Below are 24,801 nucleotides of genomic sequence, written 5' to 3'. Positions count from 1 at the left end.
TTCTTGTAAATCTGTTTTAGTTCTTTGTAGATTCTGGACATCAGCCCTGTGTCAGATGGATAGATTGCAAAAACTTTTTCCCATTCTGTTGGTTGCTGGTTCACTCTAATGACTGTTTCCTTTACTGTACAGAAGCTCTGGAGTTTAATTAGATCGCATTTGTCTATTTTGGCTTTTGCTGCCAGTGCTTTTGGTGTTTTAGCCATGAAGTCCTTGCCTATGCCTATGTCCTGAATGGTTTTGCCTAGGTTTTCTTCTAGGATTTTTATGCAGTTAGGTCTTATATTTAGATCTGTAATCCATCTGGAGTTAATTTTAGTGTAAGGTGTCAGGAAGGGATCCAGTTTCTGCTTTCTGCACATGGCTAGCCAGTTTTCCCAACACCATTTATTAAATAGGGAATCCTTTCCCCAATGCTTTTCTCAGGTTTGTCAAAGATAAGATGATTGTAGATGTGTGGTGTTGCTTCCGAGGCCTCTGTTCTGTTCTGTTGGTCTATGTCTCTGTTTTAGTACCAGTACAATGCTGTTTTGATTACTGTGGCCTTGTAGTATAGTTTGAAGTCTGGCAGTGTGATGCCTCCAGCTTTGTTATTTTTGCTTAGGATTGTTTTGGCTATGCAGGCTCTCCTTTGGTTCCATATGAAGTTTGAAGTGTTTTTTTCCAGTGCTTTCTTCCAGTTCTGTGAAGAAGGTCATTGGTAGCTTGATGGGGATAGCACTGAATCTACAAATTACTATGGGCAGTATGGCCATTTTCATGATGTTGATTCTTCCCAACCATGAGCATGGAATGTTTTTTTCCATCTGTTTGTGTCCTCTCTTACTTCATTGAGCAGTGTTTTGTAGTTCTCCTTGAAAAGGTCCTTTCATCTTTTGTTAGTTGTATTCCTAGGTATTTTATTGTCTTGATAGCAATTGTGAATGGGAGTTCTCTTTTGATTTGGCTCTCTGTTTGTCTGTTATTGGTGTATAGAAATGCTTGTAATTTCTGCACACTGATTTTGTATCCTGAGACTTTGCTGAAGTTGCCTATCAGTTTCAGGAGATTTTGGGCTGAGATGATGGACTTTTCTAAATATACAATCATGTCATCTGTGAATAGAGACAATTTGACTTCCTCTCTTCCTATTTGAATACCCTTTCTTTCTTTCTCTTGCCCAATTGTCCTGGCTAGAACTTCCAATACTATATTGAATAGGAGTGGTGAGAGAGGGCATCCTTGTCTTGTGCCAGATTTCAAAGGGAATGCTTCCAGTTTTTGCCTGTTCAGGCTTTTCTATTCTTTATTTCATTTCTCTCTGCAGCAATATTTATTATTTCCTTCCTTCTGTTAACTTAGGATTTAATTTGTTCTTTTTCCAGTTTCTTTTTCTTTTTTTATTCTACATTAAGTTCTTGAAAATATGGGCAAATCTTGCAGGATTGTTACATAGGTATGCACAGGCCATGGTGTTTTGCTGCCTCCATCCCCCCATCACCTACATTAGGTATTTCTCCTGTTACCCTTCCCAACCTCCCCACCCCCTGCTATTGCACCCCCCGCCCCCCCCCCCCCCAAGAGACCCCAGTATGTGATGTTCCCCTCCCTGTGTCCATGTGTTCTCATTGTTCAACATCCACTTATGAGTAAGAACATGCAGTGTTTTGTTTTCTGTTCTTGTGTCAGTTTGCTGAGAATGATGGTTTCCAGATTCATCTATGTCTCTGCAAAGGACATGAACTCATCCTTTTTTATGGCTGCATAGTATTCCATAGTGTATATGTGCCACATTTTCTTTATCCAGTCTATCCTTGATGGGCACTTGGGCTGGTTCCAAGTCTTCACTATTGTAAACAGTGCTGCAATGAGCATACATATGCATGTGTCTTTATAATAAACAATTTATAATCCTTTGCATATATACCCAGTAATGGGATTGCTGGGTCAAATGGTATTTCTATCTCTAGATCCTTGAGAAATCACCACACCGTCTTCCACAATGGTTGAACTAATTTACACTCCCACCAACAGTGTTAAAGTGTTCCTATTTCTCCACATCCTCTCCAGCATCTGTTGTCGCCAGATTTTTTAATTATTGCCATTTTAATTGGTGTGAGATGGTATCTCGATATGGTTTAATTTGCATTTCTCTAATGACCAGTGATAATGAGCATTTTTTCATATGTTTGTTGGCCACATAAATGTCTTCTTTTGTAAAGTGTCTGGTCATATCCTTTGCCCAGTTTTTGATGGGGTTTTTTCTTGTCAATTTGCTTTAGTTCTTTGTAGATTCTGGATATTAGCCCTTTTTCAGATGGGTAGCTTTCAAATATTTTTTCCCATTCTATTGGTTGCCGGTTCACATTAATGATTGTGTATTTCGCTGTGCAGAAGATCGTAAGTTGTTTGCTTCTGCTGTGCTGAAGCTTTTTAGATCCCACTTGTCTATTTTAGCTTTTGTTCTGTTTCCAATTTCTTAATGTATAAGGCTGTGTGGTTGATTTGAGAGCTTTCTTTGATTTTTAATATTTCATTGTTTTTTATTTATAAATTAGAATTGTATTTATTTACAGAGTACAATGTGTCATTTCGATATATGTACACATGTATCCATCCTCTCAGTTACTATAATTTGTTAAGGAGACACATTTAAAATTTACATTCTTAGCAATTTTGAAGCACACAATATGGTACTGTTAACTATAGTGACCCTGTTGTTCAATGAAACTCAATGAATTCCTCCAGCTGAGCGCAGTGGCTCACGCCGGTAATCCCAGCACTTTGGGAGGCCAAGGTGGGCAGATCAAGAGGTCAAGAGATGGAGGCCATCCTAGCCAATATGGTGAAACCCAACTCTACCAAAAAGAAAAAAAAGAAAATTAGCTGGGAATGGTAGTGCACACCTGTAGTCCCAGCTACTTGGGAAGCTGAGGCAGGAGAATTGCTTGAATCTGGGAGGCAGAGGTTGCAGTGAGCCAAAAAGATGCCACTGAACTCCAACCTGGCAATAGAGTAAGACTCCATCTCAAAGGAAAAAAAAAGTTATTCCTCCTGTCTCACTGAAACTCTTTACCCTTTTAACATCTCCCCATTCCTAGCTTCCAGCCCAGCCTCTGTAACTACTGCTCTTCCCTCTACTTTTGTGAGTTCAACTTTTTTAGATTCCACAAGTGAGATCATATTTGTCTGTACAAACCTGGCTTATTCCACTTAGCAAATTGTCCTCCAGGTTCATTCAGGCTGTCACAAATATAATTTCCTTTTTAAAAGCCCAAGAATATTCTATTGTGTATTTACACCACATTATCCATTCATTCATTGACATACTCTTAGGTTGACTTCTATGATGGACACTTAAGTTGATTTCCTATCTTAGCTATTGTATTGCAATCAACGTGGACATAGAGATATCTATTTGACATACTGATTTCAATTCCTGTGGATATATACCCAGAAGTGGGATTACTGGAGCATGTGGTAGTTCTATTTTCAGTTTTTGAGAAATCCATATTGTTTTCCATATTAGCTGTAGTAATTCACATTTCCAACTTTTCTCCATATCCTCACCAATACCTGTTTCCTTTTCTCCATATCCTCACCAATACCTGTTATCTTTCACCTTTTGGATAACAGCCATGTTAGATAAAATCTCACCTATCAAACTGGTATGTGAGATCGTATCTCATTGTGGTTTTGGTTTGTATTCCCCTAATGATTAGCGATGTTGAGCATTTTTTCACACACTGTTGGCCATTTGTATGTCTTCTTTTGAGAAGTGTTTGTTTAGAGCCTTTGCCCATTTAAAAAAATTTATCAAATTATTTTATTAAATTTAAAACATATTATTTACTGTGGTCACCATGCAGTATAATAGATCACTAAAACCTATTTCACTGGTGTAAGTGAAACTTGTTACCTTTTGATCATCTCACTTTTCCCCATTTCTCCCCACCCTTAGCCTCTGGTAACCACCTTTCTGCTCTCTGTTTCTACAAGATTGACTTTTTTAGACTCCACATGTGAGATCACACAGTATTTGACTTTCTGTGTTTGGCTTGTTTCAGTTAGCAAAATGTCCTCCAGTTCCACCTATGTTTTTGGAAATTACAGAATATCCGTCTTTTTAAAAGATTATATAGTATTCCATTACAAACATATGTATATATATGTGTGTACATACACACACACACATACATATATGTATATATATAATGTCGTCTTTATCCATTCATCCATTGATGGACATTCAGGTTGCTTTCATATCTTGGCTATTGTGATTAATGCTAAAATGAACATAAAAGTGCAAATATATTTTCAACATAGCAATTTTAACTCCTTTGGATGTAACTACAGTACAGAAATGGGACTGCTGGATCATATGGTGATTCTACTTTTAATTTTTTTGTGGAAACTTCATATTATTTTCCAAAATGACTATATTAATTTACTTTTTTCCTTTTTAAATCAGGTTATCTGTTTTCCTGCTATTAAATTGTTTGAAATACTTATATATTTTGGACATTAACCTCTTATCAGATGTATGATTTTCAAATATTTTCTCCCACTCTAAAGGTTGTCTCTTCAATCTATTGATTGTTTGCTTTGTTGTGCTGAAGCTTTTTCATTCAATGCAACTCCATTTGTTTATTTTTTGCTTTTGTTGCCTATACTTTGCTTCATATTCAAAAAATCACTGTACAAACCAATGTCATGGAGCTTTTCCTCTATGTTTTATTCTAGTAGTTTTACACTTTCAGATCTTAATACTTAAGTCTTTAATTTAATACATGCTGACTTGATTTTTGTATATGATGTGAAATAAGGGTTCAATTTCCTTCTTCTGCATGTGGATACTCAGTTATCCCAACAACAGTTATTGAAGACTATCCTTCTTCATTATGTCTTCTTGGCACCTTTGTTGAAAGTCAATTGATCGCAAACGTGTAGATTTATTTTGGGGCTCTCTTTTCTGTTCTTTTGGTATATGTGGCTGTTTTTATGCCAATACTCTGCTTTTTTTTCAGTTACTACAGTATTGTAGCATATTTTGAAGTTAGGTAGTGTGATACTTCAAGCTTTGTATTTTTTGCTCAAGACTGCTTGACTATTCAGTTTCTTTTGTAGTTCCACATAAATTTTAGAACTTTTTTTTTCTTTTTTACTATTTCTGTGAAAACATCACTGGAATTTTGTTATGGATTACACTGATTCTGTACATTGCTTTGGGTAATATAGATGTTTTACTAATACTAATTCTTTCAATCTATGAACATATGATATCTTTCCATTTATTTGTGTCATCTTTTATTTCTTTCATCCATGTTTTTTTATTTCCAGTATACAGATCTCTCACCTCCCTGGTTAAGTTTAAATCTGGTTTGAATGTGTTCCCCAAAGTTCAATGTATTGAAAATTTGATCCCCAATGCAGTGGTGTTGTGAGATGAGGCCTAATGGGACGTGTTTGGGTCTTGGGGAAATTATCCTCATGAACAGATTATGCCATTATCACAGAAGCAGGTTTGTTGTCACAGGAAGGGCTGTCTTGTTTGTTCCCTCTCTCATTCTTCTACCTGATACCAAGGAGTGATGCAGCAAAATGGCCCTCACCACATGCTGGTCCCTCTATCTTGGACTCCCCAGCCTACTGTGAGTCAATTCATTCTGTTAATTATAAATCACCAGCTTGTTTCCTCTCTCACTCTTCTACCTGATGCCTAGGAGTGATGCAGCAAAAAGGCCCTCACCACATGCTGGCCCCTCTATCTTGGACTCCCCAGCTTACTGTGAGTCAATTCATTCTGTTAATTATAAATCACCATTCTGCTGTATTCTGTTATTATAGCACAAAACCAACTAAGACAGGAGAGATGTTTAATAAATGTAAATTATGTTAAGTTGCTTGACAGTGTTGTTCAAGTCTTCTATATCATTCTGTATCCTTACTGATTTTCTTTATATTCTACCAACTATTCAAAGAAGGTGCTGAAATCGCTATACTTACTGATTTGTGTATTTCTCGTTAAAGTTTTAAAAGTTTTTATTAAATGTGTTTTGAAGCATTTTTATTAGGTGCATAAATATTTGGAATTGTTATGTCAGGTTGATGAATTGACCACTTCAGCATTACAAAATTACTTTCTTTATCTCTGGTAACATTCTTTGCTTTGAAATCTACTTTGTATGATGGGGTAAAAAAAAAAAAAACAGCTGACTTTTTAAGTTATATATGCCTTTCTCTTGTTGTTGTTTGGAGGAAAATGATGCACTTTCCAGGGATTTGTCTTTTTTGTAGTCAAGGTCCCAAGAGCAATTTTTTAAAACATTAAGGTTATTACTGAAACTCTTCTAGTAAAACACTGTTTCATGTGCTGCTTTTTCCTTCTCTTAATGTTTCCCAGATGCCTCCTCTGATGTGGTTTGGCTCTGTGTCACCAATCAAATCTCATCTTGAATTGTAATCACCCCATGTTGAGGGAGGGACCTGGTGGGAGGTTACTGGATCATGGGAATGGTTTCCCCCATGATGTTCTCGTAATGGTGAGTTCTCACGAGATGTGTGGTTTAAAAACTGTGGCACTTTTGCTTCCCTTTCTCTCCCTCTTACCTCCCTGTGAAGAAGGTCCCTGTTTCCCTTTTGCCTTTCACCAGGACCATAAGTTTCCCGAGGCCTCCGCAGCCGTGCAGAAGTGTGAGTCAATTAAACCTCTTTCTTTCATAAATTGCCCAGTCTTAGGTTCCTTATAGTGGTGTGAAAATGGACTAATACACGTTCTTTATCTGTTCAGTCCTAATCAGAATTCTTACCCTTCTAATTCTGGATCTTATCATTAAATTTCTGAGCTAGACTCTAATTATATGATATTAAATATATATAATTTATGAAGTCTAATTTCAAAGATCCAGAATCTTTTGAAATCCATATTACAGTTTTAACTCCTTTGAAAGAACTCTAGACTTCAAACAGGATTTCTTATATGGTGAATGCTCAAAAAATGACCTCTGTAGTAGGATCCAGAAAAGCATTTTTGTACTAGACTTATCTCTACTGAAAAATTAATTATGCTCAAAATCAACTTAAAAATAAATTTTTTAAAACACCATACCTTAAATTTATGGAGAAACCACCACCAAAAAGAGTCATGCAAAAGAGCAATGGAGGCTTCAGAGAGAAAGTGAATCTTCCAGATGTTAAAAACTTTTTCCTATGGGAAAAAAAACAAAAAAGAGATGCATAGAGATTAAAACACATTACAAAACATGTTAATATAAATAGGCTTTATAAAGAGTATGCTTTCAATGCTTATAGATCAGCACTGTCCAACAGAAATTTAACATGAGCCACATACATAATATTAAATATTCTTGAAGCCACATTAAAAAAGTAAAAAGTGAAATTAATTTTAGTAACATTTTATTTAACCAAATATGTTGAAAATATCACCCCAACATACAATTTACATAAAAAATTATTAAAAATATTTCATTCCTTTTTGAGTACTAGGCATTTGAAATATGGTATATATTTTTGATATCGTATGTCAATTTGAACACTACATTTTCATCAGAAATACTAGATTAATATTTAGGTTTCATAGAATACATGTTTGTAATTTTGTTCCAAGCATAATTAAACATTTTTAAATAACTAAATCAAATTTAGTTTTTAGATTTACATATGAGTTAAAAGAAATACAATAAAAAATTTAGCTCCTCAGTCATACTAGCCACATTTCACATGCTCAATAACCATATTTGGCTAGTTGATATCGAAAGGACAATGTCGGATAGGCCATGAACAGCAAAAATGTAAGATTCATGCCATGAGTTCCCCCTTTTCCACTGAGGACAAATATCAACAATCAATCATGGACTTCTATTTCAATAAGCCCTTCTTCTGGGCCTGTCCAGTGTTCTTCCAAAGCAGACAATTGATCAAAATTGGTATAAATGGTTAAATCTGTCTACAGTAACTACTAGAAACTGTAAGTTTTTGTTTAAATAGGCAGATTCAACAGATCATTTTATCTTCTTATTCACAAAATGTTAATGTCAGACTGAGACATTGAAGGTTCTTTTATGTCTGAAATTAATTTCTTTTGATTACATCCAGAGGTATGAATTCCTCTTCAAGTACAGGTCTATAAAAAGACCATCATGCAACTTTCATAACAAGAAAATTATTATGTATTCTGTGGGGGCACATCTTTTTCATAAGCCACTAAAGCATAGTATGAAATACACTGGTAACAGCTTCAACTTGGATTTAATACTTTTTAGTGACAAAGAATATATGTAATGTACATAAACATAAAAATCAGAAAATTGAAATAGAGGGCAAAATGACCAGTCTTACCAGGTAACCACCTCATATTTTAATCCTGGTATTCACTGGCTATTTTATAACAGTTAAATTGAAATGGAGGGCAAAATGACCACATTTACTAGGTAACTACTCCACATTTTAGCCCTGGTATTCACTGTCTATTGATCTAACTACCTCTGAATACCTCTAGTTTTTCATCTTTTGGTTACCCTATAGGGATATTACTCAAAAATTCCTACAGACACTTGAAGACTCAAAAGAAACACCCAAAGGGTTGTGAAGAAGGGCACTCACAACTTATTTCAGGATCTACAATGAGCAGGCTAAAACATCCTGAGCTGACAGAGCAGGAACAGACCAGAAGGAAAAAACACCTGTCGTGGTTACATGCCAAGCCAGTGTACACTAGCAACCTCAGGATCCTGAAGCAGTACCACAGAGTTTAATACATTATTTTCTGGTAATCAGTAGGTTAGACACATCACTGGTCTTTCCTGCCAAATTTAATGCCCAAAGGATCAAATCTTGTTTAACATCTAATTATTTATCACAGCTTTAAATAAAGGTCTAATTCATTAAATCCTACTGTCAAAATTTATCCTACAATAAAATGAAATATTTACATACATCAAAATTATGGGCTTTTAAAATAAAAAGATAAATTTGTTTGGCATCCAAATGTCTGGGTAGCTGAGTAAGTTCATTTGCTTTGAATCCTGTGAAGATGCAATCCTAGAAAGAGGCGAATATAACACGACAGTAATTATTTTACTTTTCTCACTATAGTATACTCGTATAACTACAGATAACCAACAGTTACCTATCACTCACTAACATAATTTTACTTCTTTTTACTAAATAAATTAAGTAAAATTTATATATCCCATCTAAGAAAAACCTTCAGCCAGATGCAGTGGCTCACGCCTGTAATCCCAGCACTTTGGGAGGCCAAGGTGTTTGCGGTTAGGAGTTCGAGACCAGCCTGGCCAACATAGTAAAACCCTGTCTCTGCTAAAAATATAAAAATTAGCCAGGCATGGTGACACACACCTGTAATCACAGCTACTTGGGAGGCTGAGGCAGGAGAATCACTTGAACCTGGGAGGCAGAGGCTGCAGTAAGCCAAGGTTGCACCACTGCACTTCAGACTGGGCCACAGAGTGAGACACTGTCTCAAAAAAAAAAAAAATGAAAAGAAAAACCTTCATATTATCTGCTTCTCTGAAATAAGAAGCCCTGGCACATTCATAGGCCATATCTAAAATCAAAACAAAATCATACTTCAGAACTAATTTTGACATAAACTCAAATGATCAAGAATTTTAGCTGGACTATACATAAATAAATACAGACTAGGCAGCTTCTATACCTGCTTCTGATTCTCTCCGCTGGTACCTCTCTCTATATTTAGAGCTATGTTTATATTATTGTAAACATTATTTTAGTCCTACATAATACACTTGATTTACAATCTGGCAAAACATAAATTTTAAGTACCTCTATATTCTTCTCTGTCTCCATGTCATCTGAAAGCTGGAAAACATTTAAAGCAAAATCTTTAAAACTATAAATTAAAGAAATTTAACATTTAGTAAATTTGTTCAGTTAACTAGTATGCATATGTATAGATATAGATATAGATACATCCTACAGAGGCCTTAAATACTATTGCTGTGTTGGATACTGGAAATTCAAAGATGGTCCTTGCCCTCAAACTAGTTATGGTTCAAGAAGGGAATCAGATATATTCATAAACAAAACGAACAGAGATAAGGGCTAAAATAAACAAACCACTATTACAGTTAGGTTCCCTGAGAAATAGATTCTCTGGAGGAGTTTAGTGTTCAGAACATTTATTGGGAGTGCTTTTGGAATCAATGCCTTTGGCAGTTAAGGGAAGAGGCAGGATTAGGCAGATGGAGAAAGCTATGATTCAAGCCTAACAGCCCCAACTGACTCCAAGAAGAATTCTAGAGGTGAAAGTATCCATCAGAGTTGTCCTGCATTGCACTGAAATAGCCAGGACTTCCTGCCCCAACTTGAGCAGTCACTGAGTCACTCCTGGAAAGATGTTTCCTCAGAAGAAGAAGCTCTCCGGGGGTAATGAATCCCATGAAGGAGATGACAGTTGAAGTGTGGCCCTTTACAGCACTCTTAGCTGCTAAAGAAACAGATCTTTCTTTGAAAGGAAATCCGGGTGGCAAATTTTAATGTCTGCTATACTGCTTTACACACAGAGATCAGTTTTTGATTATCTAGTCATGTTTTTATATATATATATATATATACATACACACACATATATATATTCATATTCTATAGACACAGACAGATGATAGATATATAGACAGATAGCAGGTTAATTTCCACATTCCTAATTACTCCAAAAATAACTAAGCTTACAAGTAAGTTTTACACATATAAGAACATACATACACACATATTACACATATACATATGTTAGAAAGGAGGGGACAAACAACATATGAAACAGATTGGTAAGAATGATAGATTGCTTCCAGAAAGAGGATCATATTATTCTCATTTTTAGAAGTGTACACAGGAATAAGAAAGAGAGACTTTTTAGGAAAAAATGAGATCAAATATGATTTTAAAGAAGGCTATGTGCTCGAAAGCTACAGATACAATAAAGATGGGGTCAGAAATAGGGCTACATTAAACTAGGAAACTTTTGTACAGCAAAGGAAACAACAGTGTGATGAGACAACCTGTGTAGCGGGAAAAAATATTTGCAAACCATTTATTTAATAAGAGACTAATATCCAGAACATATTAGTATTCAAGGAACTAGAACAACTCAACAGCAAAAATAAACACCACATAATACCATCTAAAAGTGGGCAAAGGATCTGAATATACATTTCTCAAAAGAAGACATACAAATGGCCTACAAAAAACATTCAACATCACAAACCATCAGATAAATGCAAGTCAAACCCACAACGAATCTTACCCAAGTTAAAATGGCTATTACCAAAAGACAACAAATGCTAGTAAGGATGAAGAGAAAAGAGAACTCTTATGATACTGTTGGTGGAAATGTAAATGTAGTACAGATATTATGGAAAACAGGGGTTTCTCAAAAAACTAAAAATAGAACTACCAAACAATTAGTTCAGCAATCCACTACTCAGTATCTCTCCACTAGAAAGGAAGTCAAAGGGATACCTGCACTCCCAGGTTTATTGGAATACTATTCATGATAGCTGAGATATGAAACCAACCTAAGTTTCCATCAAAGGATAAATAGATAAAATGTTGTGTATATATGTAATGGAATACTATTTAGCCATTAAACAAATGAATTCCTGTCATTTGCAGCAATGTGGATAAAGCTGGAGGTTGTCTGTTAAGTAAAATAAGATAGGCACAGAAAGACAAGTATTATGTATTCTTATTCACATATGGGAACTTAAAAAGTTTATCTCGTGGAGGTAGAGTGTAGAATGATGATTACCAGAGGCTGCTGAGGGAGTGGAGGGGATTAAGAGAGGTTGGTTAATGTGTACAAACACACAGTTATCTAGAATGATTAAGTTCTACTATTTGATAGCATAGTAGGGCAACTATAGTTAACAACAATGTATTGTATCTTTCAAAATAGCTAGAAGAGAAGATTTGAAATGTTTCTGACACAAAAAAATAATAGCTATCCTAAATAACCTGATTTGATCATTACACATTGCATGCATGCATCAAAATATCACATGTACCCTCTAAATAGGTACAATTAGTATATATCAATTAAAAAAGATGAAGTCAGATTTAATTAAATGTTAAGGTTAATCTCCAAGTCCTGGCTTTATTCTGTAGGAGGAAAAGAAACAGTGAAAGTTTTCAAGCAGCAGAGCTGCAGTAACACAAAACATAGTTTTTAGTCATATAACCTTAAAAAGCAACCACAAAAATATAAATACATGTTAAAATTCTGACTGATAAATCCAATAACACTTTTATATTTAACAAAAAGAATAACTACTAAAACTTTTGTTAATATAATATGCCTAAAGGCCATTTCAATAGATTTTGAAAAGTCATTTGATAAAATAAGTAGTCAGAATTTAAAAACTTATTTGAAAGCAGGATGGCTTGCAAATGTAGGAAATACAGAAGAGCCACTTGGTTGAGCAAGGGCCTAGCTACCAACCAGTATGCTTAAGCACCATCTACTGAATCACATCCCAAACTTCAACACTAAAAATACTTTGCAAATACATGCCCTGATAAAACCAAAGACAAGAATTCTGGTACAAGAAAAGACCCAACACACAAAGTATCAACCCTCTGAAAACATCCAGAAACAATGCCAACTGACTACAATCAACACCACAGTTAAAGAAACATCAGCCCACATAGATGAGGAAGAATCATCAGCACAAAAACTCTGGCAATTCAAAAGGCCAGTGTCTTTTTCCTCCTAATGACTGCAGTAGTTCCAGTAATGGTGCTTAACCAGGTTGAAATGGATGAAATGATAGGCAAAGAATTCAGAATAGGGGTAGAAGTGAAGATCATCAAAATTCAGGAGAAACTAAAACCAACTCCAAAGAATCTAAGGATTACAATAAAACAATACAGGTGCTGAAAGTTGAAATGATAATTTTTAAGGAAGAACCAAACTCAACTGATAGAGCTGAAAAACACACCACAAGTATTTAACAATACAATCAAAAGTATTAACAGCAGAATAGGCCAAGCTGAGGAATGAATCTCAGACCTCAAAGACTGCTTCTCAGAAATAACTCAGCCACACAAAAATAAATGAAAAATAATGAACGAAACCTCTGAGAAATAAAAGATTATGTAAAGAGACCAAATCTGTACTCACTAGTGTTCCTGAAAAAGAGGGAAAGAAAATAAGCAACTTGGAAAAAATATTTCATGACATCATCCATGATAATGATAATTTCCCAAACCCACTAGAGAGGTCAACATTCAAATTCAGGAAATGCAGAGAACCTTTGTGAGATACTATACAAGATGACCATCTAGAAGACATACAGTTATCAGATTCTCCAAGGTTGACATGAAATAAAAAATATTAAATGTGGACAGAGAGAAAGGTAGGCAAACCTACCAAGGGAACCACACCAGGCAAAGAGCAAACCTTTCAGCAAAAACCCTACAAGCCAGAAGACACTAGGGGCCATATTAAATATTCTTTTTTTTTTTTTGAGACAGATTTTCACTCTTGTTGCCCAGGTTAGAGTGTAGTGGCACAATCTTGGCTCACTGAAACCTACCCCTCCTGGATTCAAGTTATTCTCCTGCCTCAGCCTTCCAAGTAGCTTGGGATTATAAACTACTGTGCCTGGCTAATTTTGTGTTTTTAGTAGAGGGGCGGTTTCACTATGTTGGTCAGGATGGTCTTGAACTCCTGACCTCATATTATCCACCCACCTCGGCCTCCCAAAGTGCTGAAATTACAGGTGTGAGTCACCTTGCCCAGCTGTATTCAATACTCTTAAAGAAAAGAAATTCCAACTAAGAATTTCATATCTAGCCAAACTAAGTGAAGGAGAAATAAAATATTTTTCAGATAAGCAAATGTTATAAGAATTCATTAGCAACAGACCTGCTTTGAAAGAGGTCCTTCAGGGAGTGCTAAATATGGAAATCAAAGACTGTTACCAGCCACCAGAAAAACATATTTAAGTACACAGACCAGTGACACTATAAAGCACCCACACAATCAAGGCTGCATAATAACCAACAAACAACAAGATGACAGACCTAGAGGAACTGTCAGACCTGAACTGTGCAAGGCCATCTTGCCCAAAAGATGGGGCCAGTCCAACTTGAGCACCCCTTGGTTGGCTGGCCTCTCCCAGAGCCCCAGCCTGGCTGCACCTGCTTACAGTACACATACCAGTGACCCTATAAAGCAACCACATAAACAAATCTGTATAAAAACCAGCTAACATCATGATGACTGGATCAAATCAACACATGTCAATATTAACCTTGAATGTAAATGGGGGCTAAATGCCCCCATTAAAAGTCACAGAGTAGCAAACTGGATAAAGAACCAAGATCCATTAGTACGTTATCTTCAAGAGACCCATATTGCATGCAATGAGACACATAGGTTCAAAGTAAAGAGAAGGAGAAAAATCTACCAACAAATTGGAAAACAGAATAAACTAGTACTGGCAATCCCAATTTTAGACAAAACAGACTTTAAACCAATAAAAATCAAGAAAGACAAAGAAAGGAATTACATAGGGTAACAGGTTCAATTCAACAAGAAGACCTAATGATCCTAAATATAAATGCACCCAACACAGGAACACCCACATTCACAAAGCAAGTTCTTAGAGACCTTCAAAGAGACTTGGACCCACACAGTAATACTGAGACTTTAACACCCCACTGACAGTATTTGGACAGATCATTGAGGCAGAAAATTAACAAAGGTATTCAGGACCTAAACCCAGTACTGGATCAAATGGACCTGGCAGACATATACAGAACTTACCACTCCAAAAAAACAGAATACACATTCTTCTCATTGCCCACATGGCACATACTCTAAAATCAAGCACATAATCATAAGGAAAATACTCCTCAGCAAATGCAAAAGAACTGAATTCATGACAGTCTCTTGGACCACAGAGCAATCAAATCAAAAGTCAATACTAAGAAATTCACTCAAAAACCACACAATTACATGGAAACTGAATGACTGCTACTGAATGACTTTTAGGGAAATAAAAGAAATTAGGGCAAAAATCAAGAAGTCCTTTGAAACTAATGAGAACAAAGATACAACAAACTGGAATCTCTGGGATACAGCTAAGGCAGTGTTAAGAGGGAAATTTATAGCACTAAATGCCCACATCAAAAAGTTAAAAAGATCTCAAGTTAACAACCTAACATCACAACTAAAAGAACCAGGGAACCAAAAGAAAACCAACCCCAAAGCTAGCAGAAGACAAAAAAAAAACCAAATCAGAGCTGAACTGAAGGAGACTGTGAGACAAAAATCATTCAGAAGTTCAACGAATCCAGGAGTTGTTTTTTAAAAAATATTAACAAAATAGATAGACTGCTAGCTAGACTAATAAAGAAGAAAAGAGAGAAAAATCAAATAAACACAATCAGAAATGATAAGGAAATAGGTGAGGACAAAATACAGGTCATAAAGATCTTGCTGATAAAACAGATTGCAGTAAAGGAGTCGGCCAAAACCCACCAAAACCAAAATGGCAACAAGAGTGACTGACTTCCAGTTGTCCTCACTGCTACACTCCCAGCAGTGCCATACAGTTTACGAATGACATGTCAATGTCAGGAAGTTACTCTATACGGTCTAAAAAGCGGAGGCATGAATAATCCACCCCTTGTCTAGCATATCATCAAAAAATAACCATAAAAATGGGCAACCAGCGTCCCTCAGGGCTGCTCTGTCTATGGAGTAGCCATTCTTTCATTCCTTTACTTTCTTAATAAACTTGCTTTCACCTTGCCAAAAAAAAAAAAGAAATGATAACAGGGATATCACTATCCCCACTGACCCCACAGAAATGTAAACAACCATCAGAGAATAAATACTATAAATGCCTCTGTGCATATAAAACTAGAAAATCTAGAAGACATGGATAAATTCCTGGATGCATATATCCTCCCAAGACTGAGCCAAAAAGAAACTGAATCCCTGAACAGACCAATAATGAGCTCTGAAATTGAATCAGTAATAAATAGCCTATCAACCTATTAAAGCTCAGGACCAGAGAGTTTCACAAGTGAACTCTACCAGATGTACAAAGAAGACCTGGTATCCTACCTGCTGAAACTATTTCAAAAAATTGGGGAAGAAGGGCTCCTCCCTAACTCATTCTATGAGGCCAGCATCATCCTGTAACTAAAACCTGGCAGAGATACAACAACAAAAAAGAACTATATGCCAATATTCTTGATGAACATTGATGTAAAAATCCTCACCAAAATACTGGCAAATTGAATCCAGCAGCACATCAAAAAGCTTATACATCACAGTCAAGTAGGCTTTATCCCTGGGATGGAAAGTTGGATTAACATCTACAAATCAATAAATGTGATTCATCACATAAACAGAACTAAAAAACCACATGATTATCTCAACAGATGCAGAAAAGGCTGTCAATAAAATTCAACACCATGTCATATTAAAAACGCTTAATAAACTACATACCTCAAAATAATTAGAGCCAACTATGACATATTTACAGCCAATATCATAATAAACGGGCAAAAGCTGGGAGCATTCTCCTTGAAAACCGGCACAAGACAAGGATGCCTTCTCTCACCACTTTTATCGAACACAGTACTGTGGAAGCCATAGTGAGAGGTATCAGGCAACAAAAAGAAATAAAGGGCATCCAAATAGAAAGAAAGGAAGTCAAACTATCCCTGTTTTCAGGCCACATGATCCTATACCTAGAAAACCTCATAGTTTTAAAAGCTCCTTAAGCTGATAAACGACTTCAGCGAAGTCTCAGGATACAAAATTAATGTATGAAAATCACTAATACTCCTATACACCAACAGTCAGTCAAGCCAAGAGCCAAATCAGAAACACAATCCCATTCATGACTGCCACACACACACACACAAATACCTAGGAATATGGCTTACTAGGGAGGTGAAAGATCTCTACAAGAACTACAAAACACTTCTCAAAGAAATCAGAAATGACAAATGGAAAAACATTCCATGCTTGTGAACAGGAAGAATCAGTATCATTAAAATGGCCATACTGCCCAAATCAATTTGTAGATTCAATGCTATCCCTGTTAAACTACCAATCACATTCTTTACAGAACTAGAAAAGACTATTTTTAAATTCATATGGAACCAAAAAAGATCTCAAATAGCCAAGAAAATCCCAAGCAAAAAGAATAAAGCTGGGGCATCATGCTACTTGACTTCAAACTATTATAAACCATAGGGCTACAGCCATCCAAACAGCATGGGACTGGTACAAAAACAGACACATAGACCAATGGAACAGAATAAAGAACCCATAAAGAAGGCCACATATCTACAACGATCTTATCTTTGACAAAGATGACAAAAACAAGCAATGGGAAAAGGAATCCCTATTCAATAAATAGTGCTGGGATAACTGGCTAGCCATATGCAGAAAATTGAAACAGGACCCTTTCCTTATACCTTATACAAAAGTTAACTCAAGATGGTTTAAAGACCAAAATGTAAAACCCAAAACTATAAAACCCAGGAAGACAACCTGGGCAATACCATTCCAGACATAGGTATGGGCAAAGATTTCATGACAAAGATGCCAAAAGCAATCACAACAAAAGCAAATATTAACAAATAGTATCTAATTGAACTAAAGAGTTTCTGGACAGCAAAATAAACTACCAACAGGGTAAACAACCAACCTACAGAAAGGGAGAAAATATTTGCAAACTATGCATCTTACAAAGGTCTAATATCCAAAACTCACATGGAACTTTAAAAAAAAAAAAAAAGGACACAACCCCATTAAAAAGTGGGCAAAAGGCATGATCCAACACTTTTCAAAAGAAAACATTTATGCTGCCAACAAACATATGAAGAAAAGCTCAACATCACCGATCATTAGAGAAGTGCAAGTCAAAACCACAATGAGATACCATTTCACACCAGTTAGAATAACTATTACTAAAAGGTAAAAAATGTAACAGAAGCTGACAAGGTTGCAGAGAAAAGGGAATGCTTATACTACACCACTAGTGGGAATATAAATTAGTTCAGCCACTGTGGGAAGCAGTTTGATATTTCTGAAAGAACTCAAAAGAAATAGATATCATTCTACCATAATGACACATGCAAATGTATGTTCACTGTAGCACTATTAACAAGAGCAAAGGCATGGAATCGACTTAAATGCCCATCAATGGTTGACTGCATAAAGAAAATGTGGTATATAAACAACATGGAATGCCATGTAGCCCTAAGAAACAACAAGATCACATCCTTTGCAAAAACATGGATTGAGCTGGAGGCCATTATCCTTAGCAAACTAATGCGAGAACAGAAAAACTAATACTGCATGGTCTCACTTACAAGTGGGAGCTAAATTACAGGAACACATGAACTCATAGAGGGGAACAACAGACACTGGGGCCTAACAAAGGGTGGGTGGCAGGAAGAGGGAGAAAATCAGGAAAATAACTAATGGGCACTAGGTTTAATACCTGAGTGACAAAATAATCTGTTCAACAAACCTCCAGAATATAAGTTTATTATAAAACAAACCTGCACATGTTCCACTGAACTGAAAATAAAAGCTAATTTAAAAAAAAAGCATTAAATAAGGTGGCTAGACTAATGGTGATACAAAGTTTTTCTAGCTTTAACATTATATACCTTTAGAACATATTTTTAAAAAGATGAGGTATCTAAAAATAATTCAAAAGACAATTTTTATCAAAATCTCAAAAAGATTTTTTAAAAATTGGCAGAGTAATCTAAAGATCATCAAAAAGACTTACTAATTTTCTAAAAGTAGAAGACTGATATGGGACCTGCACCACTAAGCATAAAATGTTATAAATTATTAAATAACCAAAGAATGGACTAGGGTACCTTGAAATATGTCTTCAAATAACTTGTAGTTATGTGAAGATGCCAATGCTCATTAATATTGAGTATAAAAATAAATTAAGTGCAGTTATCTTTAAAACATAGAGACAGATACTAGATTGGCGACAACAGACTAAAAGGACATTTACAAAAATGTTTTCAGTGGTCATCTGTGGAAATGTAGTGTTTATATTTTCTGTGAAAATCCAATTTTCAAGGATGATAAAAACATAGATACCATACCATTATCTGTTTTTTCTTATGGTACTTCTTTAAGAACTCCCCATATCTTTCCAATTTTCTATAAGAACCTTTAAAAATACAAGAATTCATGGTTTAAATGTTATACATATGTATATTCTCTAGAAATAATAAAATTTTAAATACTTTAAACAAACTATACAAACAAAACTATTCAATGAAATCAACTAGCAATTTTGATGAGTATATGCTAAACACATACTGTTAGCTGAATAAATAATTGGAATTATTATATAAAGTATATCTTCTGTTTTCCTTTTCTGAAATATCATGTTCCAACTAACATGTCTGTGGCACTTACTAAATATCTTAAGTTTTATGTCAATCCCTCTCTCCTAAAAAAAGTCCACATTTTTTCAAATAGCTCACCCAATTATGCTTGGTTGTTTCATGGTCACCTTAATTTCAATAAATTGCAGTACTGTGGAGCATGACCCAGTGAAACAATATGGGGGGCTCCGAAGTCAGATAAACTAGACTTGAATCCTGTTTCTGATCTCTATATATTGAAGATAATGTATATATAAGAAATTACCTTTTTTAAAAAACAGGAGGAAGATATGAAAAGATATGTTCCTACTCGGTTACTTGTGGATATTTTATTTCTTTATAAGATGAATTTATATGCACATACAGCTGTCTGTGTATATGTATACAAGCTATATATATGTGTATATTTAATATATATACAAGGAAGCTATATGTAGCTTTCACAAATGAAAAAAATACACATTAAAACATTTACAATTTAAATTTAAAAATTTAAAAATAATTTAATAGAAATGTATTTAAATATATCTTCAGAATTACACAAATCTAAGTCCAAAAAAGAATATTAAATACCAAAATAACATAATGAATCTAATATCTAAAAATACTTTATAAGTACAATTAATATCATTTTCAAGACATATATGACAAATTTGGCGATTAAATCAAGAATAAGACAAGAATAATTATAAATATTTAAAATGACTGGAAATATTAATCAATACAATTATATTAGAAAAATGTTATACAAATATTGAAAATTAAAATTATTACTTGCAGTATGCTTTGTCATTCATTCAGTTATTTCATAGTGAACCAGTTACTCCTACAAACAAGCCTAGCTCATATAGGTTAACTATCACCCCTTTTACTTTCAGTTTTAGATATTTCTGTTCTATCCTGACCCTCGCTGATATGTTCGTTTCCAGTAAAAATATTAGTTGATGCAAACTTGCTCTCACGTCTTCCTAATATTCTGTACCTCCACTCCAGTTTAACAAAAGCTTAACAGTTTAACAACTATTTTAATGCTTTTTTTAAGTAATACTTCCTTTGAATCCACATATTTATGTTCAACCAAAAAAGCTGTATTGAACCATTTTGAAATGAAGAAGTTTTAAAATAAAATATTTTTAAAATTTATTATACCTTAGAATTTCATTCTTTATGAGATTACACACACACACACACACACACCCCACACACACCCCTACCTGACCATTACTTTACTAATACAAAAAATAAGGACTGGCCAGGTACACTGGCTCATGCCTATAATCCCAGCACTTTATGAGGCTGACTCAGGAGGATCACTTGAGGCCAAAAATTGGAAACTGGAGAACAACCTGCGCAACATAGTTAGACTCCACTTCTACAAAAGATAAAAATAAATAAGGCTCACTTGTTTCAGAAATCATGCTTTTCCACTTAAATATTTTAGAGGTGTGGTTTTGCAAAAGAAGTGAATAATCCTTTAATCGTGATTCCATGATCAAAACTGCTTCAAATATTCGAGGAACATTTTCCCATAGATGTGTATAAATGGAAACAAATGAACTATCTTCTTTTATTTTTTTCAGAGTGCATGACCATTGATCATCATCTCTAAAATGGATTTCCTTTGGCCAATAATCCTGCAAAAAATGTGAAAGAATGAATACAGTTTAAGTCATTTTTAATGAATTTAAATTAATAGAGTTCAAAACCAACAAGCTTTAATTGAAACTTTATTCCATAGCATTGCTTTTTATTACTTTTTAAAAATTTGAAACAATCACAAACATTAGAAAAGTTACAAGTGCTTTACTAAAACGATTTTCCTAAATCATTTGAGAATAATTTGTTTACATTGCAGCCCATTATCCTTTAAAACTTCAGTGTATATTTGCAAAAAATAAAAACATCCTCCTACATAATAAATTCAATCATTAGAATCGGGAAATTGGCATTGATACATTATTTATATTTAATACATACACTCTATTCAAGTTTCAATGGAACCAATTATGCCCTTTATAGCAAAAGAATCTAGTTCAGAAAAAAAATGTTAGGTTTTGGCTTCATGTCTATTTGGTCCCTTTCGGTCTGTGACAGTTCCACAGTATCTATGGGGAAGGGAACAGGGAAGATTAGAAGAGATAATTTAAATTTATTTTTATTTTTTTCTAGTTTTATTAAAGTACAGTTGACAAATTAACATTGTAAATATTTATGGTGTACAATGTGATGCTTCAATAAATGTATACACTGTGCAATGATTGCCCAAAAGGTAAATAACATATCTATCACCTTGCATAGTTTGTATGTGCTGAGAACATTTAAGATCTACTCTCTTAGCAATTTTCAAGTACACAATACATTATTATTAACTATAATCATCATGCTAACAAATTGGTTCCCAGAATTTATCTGTCCTGTATGAAACTTTGCACCCATTTCTCCCCTTCTTTCACAAGCCCTGGTAAGACTCCATTCTACTCTCTGTTCCTATAAGGTCCATTCTTATATACTCCACTTATAAGTGAGATCATGCCACAGTTGCCTTTCTGTGCCTGGCTTATTTTACATAGCATCATGTCCTCTAAGCTCATCCACATTGTCAAAAATGAAGAGATTTTTTTTTCTTAAGGCTGAATCAATATTCCACTGTGTGTATATGTGTGCACATATACACACACACACACACACACACACACACACAGAAAATGTGTTTTATGTATATATAGACACACACACACCACATTTTCTGTTCATAAGTTGAAAAGCACTTAGGTTGATTCCATATCTTGGTTATTGTGAATAATGCTGCGTATGACCATCAGGGTACAGATATTTCCTTGACATACTCTTTTCATCCCCTTTGAATATTACCTCAGAAATGAGGCAGCTAGATCATGTGGTAGTTGTATTTTAACTTTTGTGAGGAATACCTGTATGGTTTTTCATAATGGCTGTATTAACTTAGATTCCCATCAGCAGTGTTCAAATGTTTCTATTCTCCATATTTTTGTCAAATCTAGTTTTTTTTTCATAACAGCCACTCTAACAGGTATGAGGTGACATCTGTCCTTTCAGTTTGTATTTTCCTGATAACTAGTGATACTGACCATCTTTTCACATTGCTGTTGGCTGTTTGCATGTCTTCTTTAGAGAAATGTCTATTCCAGTCCTTTGCCCATTTTTAAATCAGGTTATTAGTTTTGTTGTTCCTGAGTCATTTGAGTCACATTACATATTTTGGACATTAACCCCTTATTAGATCTATGGTTTTCAAATATTTTCACCCATTCTACAGGTTGTCTCTTCACTCTTGCTTGTTTCCCCTGCTGTGCAGAAACTTTTAGTTTGATGTTATCCCATTTATCTATTTTTGCCTTTGCTTTTGGCTTCATATCCAAAAATTCACTGTACAGACCAATGTTACAGAATTTTTCCCCTATGTTTTCTTCTAGTAGTTTTACAGTTTTGGTTTTACATTTAAATCTTTAATCCATGTTGCGTTGATTTTTTTAATATGATGTGAGATAAGGGCTCAGTTTGATTCTTCTGTGTGTGGACACTCAATTGTCCCAACGACTTCTTTTGAAAATTGTTCATATCCTTAGCATACTTTTTAATGGAATTACTTCTTTTCTTGCTGATTTGAGTTCCTTATAGATTCTGGATATTAGTCCTTTGTCCGATGCATGGTTTACAAAGACTTTTTTCCCACTCTACGTGTTGTCTGTTTACTCTGCTGATTATTTCTTTTGCTGTGCAGAAGCTTTTTAGTTTAAGTTGCATCTATTTATCTTTGCTTTTGTTGCATTTGTTTTTGGGCTCTTGGTCATTAAGTCTTTGCCTATGCCAATGTCTAGAGGGAGTTTTCCCAATATTATCTTCAGATCGTTATGGTTTCAGGTCCTAGATTTAAGTCTTTAATCCATTTGACTTGGTTATTGTATAAGGTAAGAGATGAGAATCCAGTTTCATTTTTCTACATGTGGCTTGCCAATTATCCCAGCAATGTTTGTCGAATGGGTGTCCTTCCCACACTTTATGTTTTTGTTTGCTTTATTGAAGTTAGGTTGCCTGTCAATATTTGGTTTTATTTAAGGGTTCTCCATTCTGTTCCATTGGTCTGTGTGCCTATTTTTATACCAGTACCATGCTGTTTTGGTGACTATAGCCTTACAGTATAGTTTGAAATTGCGTATATAATGCCTCCAGATTTGTTCTTTTTGCTTAGTCTTGCTTTGGCTATGAAGTAGCTTTTTTTTTTGTTACATATAAATTTTAGGATTTTTTTTCTAGTTCTGTGAAAAAATGATTGTCATTTTGATGGGAATTGCATTGAATCTGTAGATTGCTTTTGGCCATATGGTCATTTTCACAAAATTGATTCTACCCATCCATGAGCATGAGATGTTTTTCCATTTGTTTGTGTCATCTATAATTTCTTTCAGTAGTGTTTTGTAGTTTATCTTGTAGAGGTCTTTCACCTCCTTGGTTAGTTATGCTCCTAAGTATTTTATTTTGCTTTATTTTTGCAGCTATTGTAAAAGGGGTGTAGTTCTTGATTTGATTCTCAGCTTGAGTGTTATTTCTGTATAGCAGTGCCACTGATTTGTGCATTGATTCTGTATCCTGAAACTTTACAGAATTCATTTATCAGATCTAGGAGCTTTTGGGATGAGTCTTTAATGTTTTGTAGGTATATAATCATACCATCAGTGAACAGTGACAGTTTGATATACTCTTTAGCTATTTAGATGCCCTTTATTTCTTTCTCTTGTCTGATTGTTCTAGCTATAACTTCAGTACTGTGTTGAATAGAAGTGGTGAAAGTGGGCATACTTGTCTTGTTCAAGTTCTCAGGAGCAATGTTTTAAAGTTTCCCTGTTCAGTATAATGCTGGCTGTGGATCTGACATAAACGGCTTTTATTACCTTAAAGTATGTCCCTTCTGTGCTGGTTTTGCTGAGAGTTTTAATCACAAAGGGATGCCAAATTTTGTACTAAAAGAAGCACCAGAGAAAGGTGAAAACAAACATGAAGGAATTAAAAAATATATAGAATATGGACAAAAATCTCCAGAGGAATATATATCATAAATAAAAATCAGAAATTCTGGAATGAAAGACACACTAGAGAAATTTCAACAATAGAATCAGACAAGTAGAAGAAAGAACTTCAAAGCTCAAAGACAAGAAGGCTTTTGAATTAACCCAGTCCAACAAGGACAAAGGAAAAAGAATTTTTAAGAAAATGAAAAAAGCCTCCAAGAAGTATGAGATTATGTTAAATGACCAAACCTAAGAATAACTGGTATTCCTGAGGAAGAAATCTATAAGTTTGGAAAACTTACTTGAGGGAATAATCAAGAAAAAC

At 34.8% G+C, this 24,801-nt stretch overlaps 1 protein-coding gene and 2 long non-coding RNA genes across 7 annotated transcripts in view; all 3 read right to left on the bottom strand.

The window, feature by feature from the left end:
- Nucleotides 1–24,801, bottom strand: part of FAM227B (family with sequence similarity 227 member B) — a 287,158-nt gene that overhangs the window by 196,033 nt on the left and 66,324 nt on the right. For all 5 annotated transcript variants that reach the window (XM_032297816.1, XM_032297818.1, XM_032297820.1 and 2 more), the window contains 5 exons: nucleotides 20,834–21,065; nucleotides 19,144–19,211; nucleotides 9,805–9,840; nucleotides 8,935–9,039; nucleotides 7,088–7,186 (listed from right to left, as the gene is read on the bottom strand). In XM_032297816.1, the coding sequence (XP_032153707.1) occupies nucleotides 7,088–7,186; nucleotides 8,935–9,039; nucleotides 9,805–9,840; nucleotides 19,144–19,211; nucleotides 20,834–21,065 (540 nt within the window). The remainder of the gene's footprint in view (nucleotides 1–7,087; nucleotides 7,187–8,934; nucleotides 9,040–9,804; nucleotides 9,841–19,143; nucleotides 19,212–20,833; nucleotides 21,066–24,801) is intronic.
- LOC116564560 lies at nucleotides 3,474–4,205 on the bottom strand. The gene is made up of 2 exons (XR_004274970.1): nucleotides 3,588–4,205; nucleotides 3,474–3,555 (listed from the first exon to the last, which is right to left on the bottom strand). It is a non-coding gene; the product is annotated as an uncharacterized LOC116564560 (long non-coding RNA).
- On the bottom strand, nucleotides 5,127–7,079 carry LOC116564559. Its single transcript, XR_004274969.1, has 2 exons — nucleotides 5,692–7,079; nucleotides 5,127–5,554 (listed from the first exon to the last, which is right to left on the bottom strand). It is a non-coding gene; the product is annotated as an uncharacterized LOC116564559 (long non-coding RNA).

The sequence above is a fragment of the Sapajus apella genome, unplaced genomic scaffold, assembly GCF_009761245.1.
Source record: "Sapajus apella isolate SASKATOON/1434 unplaced genomic scaffold, GSC_monkey_1.0 scaffold37, whole genome shotgun sequence".
Classification (NCBI taxonomy): Eukaryota; Metazoa; Chordata; class Mammalia; order Primates; family Cebidae; genus Sapajus; species Sapajus apella.
The sequence above is the reverse complement of the archived record's forward strand: the minus strand, read 5'-3'. Positions and strand labels throughout refer to the sequence as shown.